Source organism: Labrus mixtus, chromosome 23, assembly GCF_963584025.1.
Source record: "Labrus mixtus chromosome 23, fLabMix1.1, whole genome shotgun sequence".
Taxonomy (NCBI): domain Eukaryota; kingdom Metazoa; phylum Chordata; class Actinopteri; order Labriformes; family Labridae; genus Labrus; species Labrus mixtus.
Window position 1 is genome coordinate 19,838,492 of NC_083634.1, and position 14,647 is coordinate 19,853,138.

General features: G+C 44.7%; 1 protein-coding gene across 2 annotated transcripts in view; it reads left to right on the forward strand.

Moving 5' to 3' along the window:
• Positions 1–265: 265 nt before the first annotated feature.
• LOC132958329 (GRB2-associated-binding protein 1-like) overlaps positions 266–14,647 on the forward strand; it is a 16,064-nt gene continuing 1,682 nt past the window's right edge. The window contains exons 1-12 of one of the 2 annotated variants that reach the window (XR_009666749.1): positions 266–806; positions 5,402–5,530; positions 5,685–5,850; positions 6,120–6,288; positions 7,525–8,168; positions 9,702–9,784; positions 9,889–9,998; positions 10,391–10,677; positions 10,768–10,839; positions 11,335–11,431; positions 12,094–12,226; positions 12,326–12,460. Coding sequence is in view for 1 of the 2 variants with exons in the window: in XM_061031078.1 (XP_060887061.1) it covers positions 732–806; positions 5,402–5,530; positions 5,685–5,850; positions 6,120–6,288; positions 7,525–8,168; positions 9,702–9,784; positions 9,889–9,998; positions 10,391–10,677; positions 10,768–10,839; positions 11,335–11,431; positions 12,094–12,226; positions 12,326–12,460 (2,100 nt within the window). In the remaining variant the exon portion in view is untranslated. The remainder of the gene's footprint in view (positions 807–5,401; positions 5,531–5,684; positions 5,851–6,119; positions 6,289–7,524; positions 8,169–9,701; positions 9,785–9,888; positions 9,999–10,390; positions 10,678–10,767; positions 10,840–11,334; positions 11,432–12,093; positions 12,227–12,325; positions 12,461–14,647) is intronic. The other variant, XM_061031078.1, reaches the window with a different exon arrangement.

Consider the following 14,647-nt stretch of genomic DNA (forward strand, 5'->3'; position numbering starts at 1 on the left):
CAAGATGACATCAAGAGGAGTTTTTTTAATTTTTGAAGGAAACATCAAACATTTTCTGAGAATGAGAAAACTCTCTTTCTCACGCTGGCGTACACACATATCAACGGGGGGGGGGGGGGGGGGGGTTTCCTGTTTTACTGAGCAAGAGCACAAGAAGGGGGAGGAGTGAGGAGAGGAGGGAGGACGGAAAAGTGGGAGGAGAGGAGTGAAGGAATGTCCAAGCCGAGGCATTGTATTTGCACGTTCAGAGGGAGAAAGTGGGAGGGAATGTGGGAAGAGGGAGTCTGCTGGGAAGTAGATACCCTCTCAGAAGGAGGTGTGACTCAGTCGTGGACAGAGTATCTGCAGGAAACTACTGGAGACGTAGATGAACAACCAACAGAGCTGGGTTAATTCATAATAGAATCGGTTCACCTTAAGGTTCGACTGACCGGAAGCCTTTTTCAAAGACTTTAAATCTTCATTTATTGATTGGAAGTTGGGTCGATACACTGGTTTGATTTAAAGATTATTGGATTGTTTGGAGGTTTGGAAGCATTGGTGACAGATCCATAACAGATTTGCTTCCCAAACTATTAACTGAACAAATTGTCTGATTGACAGCTGGGAAACCTAACAGACTAACTTTAAGTCTGTCAGCATTGACACCAGACTGGATTCCCGATTAACAGATTGGGAAAACAGATAATTTACCACTAACTGTGTTGGAACCTGTTTTGTTGGCTTTCAAGATGAGCGGAGCAGATGAAGTGGTGTGTGAAGGCTGGCTGCGAAAATCTCCACCAGAGAAGAAACTACGGCGTTATGTGAGTACTTTATTTTCCATTTGAGCTTTATAATTTGTTGAGACCTAAAAGCTAAATCAAATTCCAAAATTCTTGCACGTTGCCTGAGTATTATGACGTTCATGGTGCCTGTGCCTGGCTCGAGCACACGTCACTAGCGGCTGTTGTCTAGATGTTGGCATGCAGGGCACAAACATGTCTTAATTAAGCCCACACATTAGCTTTTGGTATCATCACTGTTTACACACAGTCATTGTTTGTTGCAGAGTCATGATCATAAAGTAATAAAACATTCAGCACAAGACAGGTGTCTGCTAATTTACCTTATTTGTGTGAGACACCTGAATAGCCTGAGGTTCCAATCCTGACTATACAAGGAACGCAAGCAATTGTATTAAAACTTGTCTTACACCAAAGTAGAAATTCAAACAAGCACAAGGCTGTTTCTCAAATAACAGCACAGCATGCTTTCCAGTTAGCACACACACACACACACACACACACACACACACACACACACAGACACACACACACATACACTGCATATCTGGCATGCCTTGGCAGTGAGTTGGGCTAAACTCATCTCTCCTCTCCATACTTTCTCCTAATCTGTTTTCCTTTACAAAGAAAACTTGGCTCTGTTTTTTTTAATATACCTCCGCGACTCTATTTCATGAGTTAATTAAGTCATTCTTCCGGCTCCCTTTTCGCTTTCCTGTATATGTTTTCAGTGTGTGTGTGTGTGTGTGTGTGTGTGTGTGTGTGTGTGTGTGTGTGTGTGTCGACTGTATGTGTTTGTGGAAAGCCAAGGGCAAAAGAGGAGTCAACTAAGAGATGAGCTGTTGTGGTTTTCTGCCTGACTTTAGGGCACATAGAAATTTTTCAGGTTGAAAAATGGCAAAAAAAACCTCTTAAAATCAGGTAAATAAAAGTTACTTATAGCCAACAACCCCGATTAGCAGACATATACAAGTCATCCCGGCAGACTTCAGAGGATCCAACAAACTGCAAAGACAATTTGCATTATTATTTTAAAGTTTTTTCCCTAGTTACAAATGATGTCGAGAGAGGGCCTCCTGAGCAGGTTGGAGCGCAACAACACAAAAGAAGAGCTGGGCTCAAAGGTTGAGAAAGAAAAAGGATTCAACAGAATGGAGAGATGAGAGGATAAGATAAATAACAGGGTTTAAAAACAGAGCCCATTGTTAAGACTGTGTATACATTCAGCCATGATGGTATATACAACCTACTGTGTACACACACACACACACCGTCTTCCCAGCTGTGTGTCTACTGTCAACACACACTCACACGGGGCACCATGTGTCTGCAGCAGACCGAGTCTACGCTCAGGCCTCGTGTTAAAGTATCGGCGTGTACCTCATCATACACTCCCTGTTCTGTGGAAAGCCGAGTGTGTGTTATGTAATAATCTAATCACTCTCAGCTGGGCCCAGTTGTAGGAGGGGGGCGTCCCAGAAGATTTAGAAACACACTTACACACCCATGACTGGAACAGTACCAAGGAGAGTAATGCACTGGGTACTCCCTGAGTGCAATAAACAAACATCACGCAAAACAAAGGTTAATCACAGTGCAACAAAAGCTGCATGGTATAGGTAAGAGAGACTGTATCAATGCTGCCATGTTCCCCCATCTCAGCAGTTAACATGTGAGACCAGAAGGAGGGTCATAAGTCCACAAAGAAATCAATGTAGTGATTAACCACCATCTTCCAATGGAACGTCTGTTAGACTGTCCACAAGGTATTATAGGTATAGTATAGGTAGTATTGTAGTACTCAAAATCAGTCTTGGTCTCCAGGGCACCTTTTGAAGGTCTCTTGTCTCGTCTTGGAATCGAAAAGCATTTTTTACTGGGTCTTGTCTTGGTTTCGAGCTTGGTCTCAGACTCCGGGTTTGAAGTCAAGACCACCACTGAACGGCTTAGATTAGAAGGAACACTCTTCTTTCTAAAAGGACAAATAACTGCTGCACACAAGTTGATGATTTTTCAGTGATATCTATGGTCTTGGACTTGACTCTAACGCGATCCCTAAATGTCTTGGACTTGTCTCGGTCTCGGAGCACTCTGGTCTCAGGGATGTCTTGGTCTCGGTTAGTGTGGTCTTTAATACAACTGAAAACATCGATGCATGTTTTGATCAGTTTCATCTTGAGGAGTTCGTAGTAAGTAAAAAGATACAGCTAAATTGTAGACTTGTCAGCGTTTCCAGTCTCTGCCATCAATCTGAAAGTGCTTCAAGGATACATGTCTGCATTTCTGAGAACTGAGTGTGCTGGTTAAGAAGAGGAATAATGTTGTAAATGAGGAACTGAGTAGTGGGAGGTTTATTGTTCATTTCTGGTGTTAATTTTGGTACAGGACAGGATGTAGTAAGTATTATTTTAGACCCATTGTGGCCACTTCCTGTCAAGGTCAGAGGTCAAAGAAGGAAACAAAGTGAAAGTAGGTGAAATAAGAAACAATTCGAAGAGAAGGGGTTTGGGAAAGTTTTAAGGGGCAATACATATTAGTTAGTTGCTTAATTTAAGGCGGCTTAATGTGAATAAAAATGAAGTGATAAAAGAATGTTGTGCAGGTTGAGTTAAATGAAAAATGATCCACTAATCAAACAAGAATAAGTTAAAGATAAATACATGACAGATCAATTTCTTCTAAACACTCAGTGTAGGCTTCTATGATAAGAGTAGAAAAACAGCAAATTAACTGAAAAAATAAAGAGTTTCTGTTATTTAGATGCAGTAGAAGATTGCTTAAAAATTGAAATAAAATGCGTGTATTGACAAAAAGACATCCGCACTTCTTCCACTGAGATTCTGCTACATCACTCACCAAGCCTTTTGACTTCTACAGCCTAACTGAACTATCATCTAACAGGTCAAGTTAGTCAAGTAATTTTAATGATATAAAACAAGAGGAGTTGACCCAAAGTAGTTTACGGTTGCTCAAAACGGTTACATTATGCATCAGGTTAAGTTCCTCAACAACTTAATGAACTTACAAACTGAATAAGCCAACTGTAGGTTACAACTATTACAAACTGGGCAATGGGTAACTTTTATACTAGCTCAACTATTTCACTTCCAGATGATATCAACCTAACTAAGCTAGCTAGTTGATTTAGACGAGCGAACTCCCATGTGCTGTGGTTATAACTCAACTGGCTAGCTCCTCCTCTTTAACTGACATTTGCTGAGTAAGCTTTACTGCACGTAGCTAACAAATTTGGCTCACTGCCAGATATTACATAACTAGCTAACTGTGAGGGGTCACTGTAAAGTAACTAGCTAATGATTCTATCTTCCAAGTGAAACTTTTTCTAAACTTACTGAAATTTTTTTTTAAAAATAAATAAATAAGGCTTTTGTAAAAACCACATCAAACACTTTGGGATTTTTGATATCGCACTAGCCCAGTGTAGGTTTAAACTGTTGAGCAAAAAAGTACACTGCTGCTCCCTCCTGCAGTCCGTTGAGTGTCAGCTTAGTTAGTTATTGTCCTATTGTCCTCACTAAATGCTTTTCTTATTGAGAGCTGCCTTTATTTGTGCATCAACACCAGGTTAGTAAAAGGAACAAGGCCTTGAATTGGGACGTGCTTTTAATTGAAGTTTCACGGCTACTCAAGTTTGAAGCTAGCTCCCACACAAACTTGGTGATGGATTTACAAAATTTCTCAACCTAATAAGTCCTGTGCTTTTAATAAGATGTGCAAGAAAAATACCTTTGCAAAAGTTGCTGCCACCTCGAACACACAGCAAGAGAGGACGGACTGAAAACACATCTATTGTGATCTCTTACGGGCATTTCCCGTTCAGCTATTTCCTCTTCCGGTCAGTGTTTGGATAGAGATGGAGGGGGGGGGGGGGGGGGGGCATTCTTGACAGTATTTAATTGCTGTGTACTTTGATCAAACACACACACACACACACACACACACACACACACACACACACACACACACACACAGGCATGCTTTCGGAGTCACGTTGGTTTTGTTAAGAAACACAATGAAACAGGGAATCACATGGGATGGATTTGTTTTTTTAGCACTCTTGGAAACTTGTTCGCACACTTACAGACACGTGCAGACTGAATTCATACTAATTTTATTGGATTTAATCTCAAATCCTCTGGTGCATTTGTGCACCTGCCTTTGTTTTTGGTTTTTATTGAAATCATTCATGGTGCTCTGCTTCACACCTTTGAATAAGCATAATGAGTCACGTAATAGTGAGTCATGTAAGAAATATGAGGTGTCATCCCATCCCGTCCCGTGGATGGCTCATGGGAGATGGACCCTACCCATAAAAACCTGAGAGAAGTGTCAGGCGTTGAGCAATTCACTCTGTGCGTGTGGGGTTTGTGTGTGTGTTTAGTTAACATTCATGTGCACTGGAGTGTAAAACTTGTGACATGGAAGAGAAACACACAGAGTAAGACTGAGGGCTCTTACAGAGTTTTAAAGGGTATATAAAGTTTGATGGTTTATTTAGTTCATCGTTTTTAAAAGATTTTTAGATATTCATACTGATTGTTTTATGCATATATTATCATATGATGATAGTAATAAGTCTCTCTCGCTCTCTTTAGGCATGGAAGAGGCGTTGGTTCGTGTTGCGGAGCGGTCGACTCAGCGGGGAGCCAGACGTCCTGCAGTACTACAAGAACCAGCAGTCCCGCCGACCAATCAGGACAATCAACCTAAACCTGTGTGAACAGGTAATCAGGGGGATAAAAGTCCCTGCGCTATGTTTGAAGGACTGCTGAAGCTGCTCCGTATCATGTGCAAAAACATTATTATGGTTGTATATTCAGGTTTCAGAAATGCTCCAACAGCCGATTTCTGTCTGCCTCTTTTTCCCTTCCACGTCAGGTGGATGCTGGCCTGTCGTTCACCAAGAAGGAGCTGGAGAGCAGCTTTGTTTTCGACCTGAGGACGGAGGAGAGGACCTGGTACCTTGTGGCTGAGTCTGAAGAGGACATGAACCGCTGGGTGTCCTCCATCTGCCTGCTCTGCGGCTTCAACCCGACCGATGACGGTGAGGCAGGGCAGAGGGAGAGAGAGCATCAAGTTTATTTCTCACACCTTTCTTGTTTTGCATTTGAATTGGATAGATGTGTGGGACGAGGCTGAGTCAGTGTGAAAACGAGTGGGAGGAGAGAGAACATGTAGAAATAAAAGATGGACTGAAATGTTCTGAGGATTGTGTGTCCGTGACTCAGAAACCCTTTCACTCCTGCATGGAGACAGGTCATCTTTGTTATTTGACCTCTCAGTCTGTTGCTTGTTTTTTTTTTTCTCCTGCAGTTCCGGACAGAACCTCTGTTACTACCACTTCGTCCACCAGTGGTCCAACAAGTATCGCCATGGCTACAGGGTCAGTCCCACCCCCCTACAATCCGGTGAGAGTGCGCAATTCTGATGGCAATACGGAAGACGACTACCTGTGGTTATCACACTGCCAGAGTCATATCAGGTAAAAGCACATACACACAAACGGCATGTTACATGAAACAGGAATTCATGATGGGATGTTTAAGGGATCAAACCCCTGAGATGACGGACTCTACCAACTGAGCCACTGAAGTGCCAAATGAAGTTTGAAGGGCATTTTATTTCTGCTTCCAGTGTCTACTAGAACAGCTGTTTAAACAAGGAATAGAAAAAATTACACACTGATAAAATAAAGTAGAATTACAAATCAGAAAAACAGTTTTTTAGTCCTGTGAATTTTGAATCATTGGCCTCCATCAGATAAAAAATACATCAAATATGCATAAATATACAAATTCGACTTTGGTCCAGTCTAAAGAAAACCATCTCAAGCTAAATCAACAAGACTCTCAGTCAGATTTACAGGTTCAGACTTGTTGAATCCAAGAACTAAGGATTAGAGGTTTATCCTCATCTGGATCACACCCACACGTGTCTACAAGGCTCCACTTTACAAACCCTCAGAGAAATGTTTGTCACAAAGATTTTTGTGGAAAGATTATTATGATTTTATTGCATTTGGTGTGAACTGTCCTTTCCCTTTGTTCTAGGTCCATGACATTTGGTAGGTAGATGTAGCATGCAGAGATCTTCCAAAAATCCTCCTGTGGCCGTGCACTAACTCCAACAGGAAATCTGTCCTTTTTAATAAATTGGTAAAAAAAAATAGTGATTTTGACCATTTCCAAGGGTCTTACTTGGATTATCTCCTCCTAGGGCGTTTACCCAATCCATATCAAATTTAGTGTAAAGCTAGAAGAAGCATGACCAAATAAAAAGTTATGAATCTCAGGTCCAACACTCAAATGGTGTGGGTGAAGCTGTGGGTGTAGGGTGGGTGTGTCCACGGCGAATCCTTAAAATTTCGGCATGAAATAGGAAGTGGCATACCTCTGCTGTACACGCTCCAATCTGGCCCCACCTTACATGTAAGATAACAGTCCAGGCCTGAACACATCCATATGGAAATAGTTTATGACAGTCACAGCGACCCCTAGTGGCAACAGGAAAGGTCATGTTGTTAGTGTATGAGATACAGTTGTTGATCGGTTGATCATATCCACATCCACTTTTCGACCTAAGATTTTTGGACTTTATTTGTGAGTTTTTATCTGTGTTCATGTCCGTGAAGGTCCGTGGTTTTACAAAGTGATCAAAGATCAGGTTTACATTTTCATCTGTTCTTATTTAACTAACTCATTTTGGTATCTGCTTCCAGGCCTCCGTTAGGCTCCTCCACCTCTCTTGAAACCGACTACAACGACAACCTCTACCCTCCGGCCTCTGCAACCTCGTCCTCCTCTTCCTCTTCATCCTCTCCTTCCCTTCATCCTAACGGAGTCCCGCTCCCTTCTTCTTCCTCCTCGTCCTCCTCCGGCTGTAGGACTGCTCCTTGGAAAGCCTCCACTATGACTGGTCCTTTCAGCCAGTCGATGGATAACAGCCTGAGTTTGGACCAGAAACGAGCCGAAAGACTTCGCTGTCACCCGTCACCTCATCCCAGGAAACACTCCCTGGATATCCACCTGCGACCCGTAGCTATACCTCTCTGTGATGATTTAAACTCCACCATGCATCCACATTCACACTCCAGCACCAGTGGTTACCAGATCCCCCGTCCAGCATCCACACCGCTACCACGCTTCTCTCGCCGCCCATCCTCTACCCCCAGTGTGGACTCCCTTACCCAGGCAGAGCTCCACACCTCCACCCCGACTCCTCCTCCACGGCCGCCAAAGCCTCCGAGCATTGCTGCCCAGGGAGAGAGCTCGGCTGTAGGAACGCTCCCCAGGTCTATCTCAGAGCAAGAGAGGAGGGATGGATTTGTGGACTCTGTGGCCACGTCAGGACACACAAAGATGGGTAAGAAGACAACTGTCTGTCCTGACTTCAGTCTGACAGAGTTGACCAAGCCTTTTGCCAAACCTGTTATGTAGCCTTAATGTTTCTTTCTTCTAAATATGTCAAATTAAATGGAATCGAGGGGGCGCTGGTGGCCGTGTGGTCACTTCACACACCCCATGTACAGAGGCTGAAGTCCTCAAAGCAGGCGGGATGGTTTCAAGTCCGACCTGTGGCTCCTTTCCGGCATGTCATTTCCCATTCTTTCACTTTCCCCGATTTCTGACTCTAACCACTGTCCTGTTTATCTGATAAAGGCCCCGAAATAAATATTTAAAAAATAAACTAATTAACTAAGTCATAAATAGATTTAATTTATTCTTACTTCATTATATATTTATGCACCTTTAAGAAAAAGCTAAAGACCCAGCTCTTTCATGAATACCTACTAACTTAATGATGATGGTCTCCATATTATTGATGATGATGATGGTAATGACGATGGTTTTTGTTTGATAACGACGACTTATAAGATGGTTTCTATACTGATTAGAGCTCTCAAGAACTGCCCTCAATGTTGTGCTTTGCCTCTGGTCACTTCCTGTCAGCACCTGTGTGTCCAATCAGACTCAAAGCTGATCGTTTGCTCTTACTCACATTGTTCCCTTTTTTCTAGATCCTTGCTTGTGTTGTTCTTACTCTCTGATGTACGTCGCTTTGGATAAAAGAGTCTGCTGAGTGAATTGTAGAATTGTAGAATTTACAAAGGCTGTGAAACCTCTACAGCAAACTGCATCATCCGGCAGAGAGTTGAAAGCCTCGTACGTCAGGAGAGATCACACAGCACTGTGGCTATAAAACGGCTTGTTTTGTTGTGCGGTCCTGGCAGGACTGTTGGTGGTTGGTGGGATTATTTCTTACAGCTCAGACGTTGCATGCTTGTTTGCGTCACAATTTGCTCGGCTTAGGTTTTATTCAAAGACGAGAACTTTGCCCCACGAGTACACAAAGAGTTTCTTCAGACAAATCTCTGCTTGTAGCAGAAATGAACATCGTGTGAAAACAACACGTTCTTTGATGTTTTAGCCCAACAGAGACACGACTGGTTAAGTCTTATCATTCCGACAAACGTTTCTATATCCACACGTGATCAGGAAAGATGCTTTGTGTGCAAATGTTTTATTTCTTTTGAATGATCCTTTAAATTTGGACTGCAGTACCCATTTTTAACACTAGGTGTCAGGGTTACATATTGCTCCTTTAATATTCTGATTAATGCAGAATTATGCAACATTTAAAGGACTAGTTTTACTATTTAGAAAAGTACCCTGAAACTGATTTCTTTATTGGTTGCTAGATGAGAGAATATGTCATAATTTTCATGCCTGAAGACTGAATGTGAAGCTGCAGTTAGTTGTTAGCGTAGCTTAGCATAAAGGAACCACTGGGGCTAGCCTGGCTTTTTAATGTCTGTTTGTTTTTTGTACAGAGTAAAGGAAGCTGGTCCTTTATTCTGAATTTCCACAGTGATGTTCGATATTCTCTGTTTTCCAGGCTGCGACTCTTTCTACATCCCTCGCTCGCTGTCCGACAGAGCGAGCATGTTTGAGTTCAGTGAGAGCTTCAACAATTACTTTGTGAGTTCAAACTTTAAGAAAACAAAATCCAATGCATTGAAGTGTTCAAATGTGTTAACTATCTGTGATTTATTACAACATGTAAGCCCCTCTCCTCCTCTCAGTTGAATAAAGGTATGGTACCTCTGGGTAGCGTTTGCTCTGAGGACGACGATGTGGATGAAAACTATGTTCCCATGAGCGCTGCCACTACTGAGCCTCCTGTTGCACCACGGTAAGTCACTTGAATCTTGCCATGATATGTTCAAATGTTCAAATTCAGATTTTATTTGAATTTGAGTCCAGACTGTAAATCAGTAAGAGAAGCAAAATATAAATTCCTTTTTCATGACTCAGGGGTGTTGAGAAGCATCATTTTGTGTTGTCCTTTTAAAATAATGCACCACTATATCTGCAACAGATATCGTGGAAATGTCAGGATCATATTTAAAGAGAGAACAATGATAGGCTGACAATGAGGGAGAGACGTCATGCTATTGGTTAGATGAGGCCAGCTGATTAGACACCTGATTGGTCAATGACAGTGAGCGTGCGAGAGAGGGATGAATGAGAAATACAAAGTCTTCATTTCATTGCATTCTTCTTCTTCTTCTTCTCTTCTTTCAGGATGCTTCCTCCTCACCCCTCTGACTCCTCCCACCAGCTCCAGGACACCAACTACGTCCCCATGACCCCCGTCACGCCCTCCCTCCCCGTTCATCCCACACCTGCCGTAGGTGACCCGGCGTCTCTGGGGAGGCAGGTCCCCCCGCCCATCCACATGGGTTTTCGTAACTCGCCCCTCGCTCCCCTCACCCCGCCGCTCCGGAGGAACACCATAAACACCGCGGGCGGAGTGGAGGTCAAAGCCGTGCCTCCCCCGATTCACCGCAACCTGAAACCACAACACAGAGGTGAGGAGGAGGAGGAGCCGTGCGGACAGGTAGTTGTGGATTTGTTCCTGGTGGACGTTTTCTGATGTCTCATGTTTTGCGTCTCTGCAGGAGTTTCTGTCGGTCAGCCTGCAGAGAGGTCGGACAGTCAGACCGCTGGAGAGCCAAAAACCAAGACAAGAGGTACGAACACAAACTGCCCGGCCTTTTGTCTTGACTCTGTCTCTGAGCACTCTGGTCTCAGGTCTTGACTACAACACTACCTGAAAGAGTCGATTGTTTCTTAACCCCCCCGTCGCCCCGGTCGCTTCTCTCACTTTCTCCTCCACATTGCGTCTCTCACTGTTAGTCATCTCTCGTCCCTTTGGCCTGATTCCAGTTTTAATTATTTACCTGCTTCCACTTTGCTCAACAAGGCTGCAGCACCAAGTCATGACAGCCACACACACACTCCAACACACACACACACCATGTGTAGAGCCGGAGCGTATAGAAACACTCAAATATTCATAAAGTAAGGAGGCTGTTTGGCTTGAATAACTGCTGCTTTGTTTACAGAGACTTTTGATTTCCAAACATAAACGCCCTCATTGATATCTTTTTGTTTGTTTTACTTCATACATGTTATTTTAAAAAGCCCCCCCTCCCCTCCCCCCTCTCTCTCTCTTTTATTCACAGTGAAACCTGCTCCTCTGGACTTCTCTGCAGTGCAGCAAGACTGGCAGGAAGTCCCGCCCCCTGTCCGCTCGCCTGTCACTCGCACCTTCACACGAGAGTAAGTGTGTGTGTGTTTATGTGTGTTTAAGGAGAAGGGGCCTCGATGTTTAATTTGCTGCGTCAACAGAAAAGCACCTGACAGGTTCAATATTTAATGTCAGTACACACTCAGAGGGAGAGAGGCCTGACGTGTGAACAGGTGAGCTGAGCTGCACTCTGCTGCCCCCCTGCGGTGCTGCAGGAACACTGCAGGCTGCAATCAAAGTCAGAGTGGAGACGTTAAGGTTGAAGATGGAAAAGTCAGAACAAGGAAGAAGACGAACAAAAACTAAGAGATAAACGCAGAATGAAAAAGTGACATCTTTAAACAAACTGATTAAGTACGAGAAGTTTGGACTCAAAACGGGAAAAAACAAGCGTCCATTTCCTGTTAATATCCACTGATTGTAAAGACAATGGTGGATAATATCAAATGGAATAAATAAAGAATTTCTCTGATGAGGAATTGACATTTATAGCATTGAAAACAAACCATGAATTGATTGATTTCTTTAAAGTCTTAACATGTAAATGACTCTAAATACTAATTTACCATCCACACAGTTCAGTTTCTAGTGACTGTTTATCAATTAATTGACGAGCAAAATGTGTGTGTGTGTGTGTGTGTGTGTGTGTGTGTGTGTGTGTGTGTGTGTGTGTGTGTGTGTGTGTGTGTGTCAGTCCATCCACTCGGCAGTCAGTCAGACCAAACTCTGCTCAAAGCTCCTCCCCCTCCTCCGACTCTGACGACCCGGACGACAGCTACGTTGCCATGACGACGTCCTCCGGCCTCAGCTTCAGCACCGGGGAGCCGGTAAAAAGAACTCTCCCTTCATCATCGTCTTCTCTGGATTTCCGTACCGTCTTGACGTCTTCCCCCGCCTCATTGTATTTCTTTTTGTCTCGTGTGTAGTCTCTGAGGCTCATGCTGCACCGGGTGTCAGAGGGAGGAGCCAGCAGCCCGTTGCTATGGCGAGCCAGAGGCAACAAACAGGTGGAGTACCTGGACCTGGACCTCCACACGGGGCGATCGACATCAACCAGACAGGTAACACGACCTACCTTCATCCCTCCATCCTTACCTTCATCCCTCCATCCTTACCTCCTTCCCTCCATCCTTACCTTCATCCCTCCATCCTTACCTTCATCCCTCCATCCTTACCTTCATCCCTCCATCCTTACCTTCATCCCTCCATCCTTACCTTCATCCCTCCATCCTTACCTCCTTCCCTCCATCCTTACCTTCATCCCTCCATCCTTACCTTCATCCCTCCATCCTTACCTTCATCCCTCCTTCCCTCCACCCTTACCTTCATCCCTTCATCCTTACCTTCATCCCTCCATCCTTACCTTCATCCCTCCATCCTTACCTCCTTCCCTCCATCCTTACCTTCATCCCTCCATCCTTACCTTCATCCCTCCATCCTTACCTTCATCCCTCCATCCTTACCTCCTTCCCTCCATCCTTACCTTCATCCCTCCATCCTTACCTTCATCCCTCCATCCTTACCTTCATCCCTCCATCCTTACCTCCTTCCCTCCATCCTTACCTTCATCCCTCCATCCTTACCTTCATCCCTCCATCCTTACCTTCATCCCTCCTTCCCTCCACCCTTACCTTCATCCCTTCATCCTTACCTTCATCCCTCCATCCTTACCTTCATCCCTCCATCCTTACCTTCATCCCTCCATCCTTACCTTCATCCCTTCATCCTTACCTTCATCCCTCCATCCTTACCTTCATCCCTCCTTCCCTCCACCCTTACCTTCATCCCTTCATCCTTACCTTCATCCCTCCATCCTTACCTTCATCCCTCCATCCTTACCTTCATCTCTCCATCCTTACCTTCATCCCTTCATCCTTACCTTCATCCCTCCATCCTTACCTTCATCCCTCCTTCCCTCCTCCCTTAACTTCATCCCTCCATCCTTACCTTCATCCCTCCTTCCCTCCTCCCTTACCTTCATCCCTCCATCCTTACCTTCATCCCTCCATCCTTACCTTCATCCCTCCATCCTTACCTTCATCCCTCCTTCCCTCCTTCGTTACCTTCATCCCTCCATCCTTACCTTCATCCCTCACCTTCATCCCTCCATCCTTACCTTCATCCCTCCATCCTTACCTTCATCTCTCCATCCTTACCTTCATCCCTCCATCCTTACCTTCATCCCTCCTTCCCTCCTCCCTTAACTTCATCCCTCCATCCTTACCTTCATCCCTCCTTCCCTCCTCCCTTACCTTCATCCCTCCATCCTTACCTTCATCCCTCCATCCTTACCTTCATCCCTCCTTCCCTCCTTCGTTACCTTCATCCCTCCATCCTTACCTTCATCCCTCACCTTCATCCCTCCATCCTTACCTTCATCCCTCCATCCTTACCTTCATCTCTCCATCCTTACCTTCATCCCTCCATCCTTACCTTCATCCCTCCTTCCCTCCTCCCTTAACTTCATCCCTCCATCCTTACCTTCATCCCTCCTTCCCTCCTCCCTTACCTTCATCCCTCCATCCTTACCTTCATCCCTCCATCCTTACCTTCATCCCTCCTTCCCTCCTTCGTTACCTTCATCCCTCCATCCTTACCTTCATCCCTCACCTTCATCCCTCCATCCTTACCTTCATCCCTCCTTCCCTCCACCCTTACCTTCATCCCTCCACCCTTACCTTCATCCCTCCTTCCCTCCTCCCTTACCTTCATCCCTCCTTCCCTCCTCCCTTACCTCCTTCCCTCCATCCTTACCTTCATCCCTCCCTTACCTTCATCCCTCATTCCCTCCTCCTTTACCTGCATCCCTCCTTTCCTCATCCCTTACCAGAGTTGCGATTTGAAGTCCTTAGAAAATTGCATTTCTTGCGGCGGCGGGGTGAGGGGAGCGAGGGGAGTCAGGGGCGAGTTATGAAAACCCTTGTGGCCGGGCGAGGGAACCTGCCTCCCAGAGATGCCAGATCAAGTTCATTGCAAACTTGCAAAAATAAATGTATTGTCAATAAAGTCCTTAAGTTAGGGAGTGTTGGAGTATTAAACTGAAGGTACCACAGCTGATTTGTACTTAAGTCCCGCCTCTGATAAGACAAACTGCCAATCATCGATTTGGATTTTAGGGTGGCCAATCAGATTTCAAGTGGGGGGCCCATGCCAATCCTAACCACCCATCTGACGAGGAGTCAAGGGTGACATGCGGCAAAGGACCGAGGTTTCAAACCCACGACCGCTGTAATGAGGATTATCCGGCG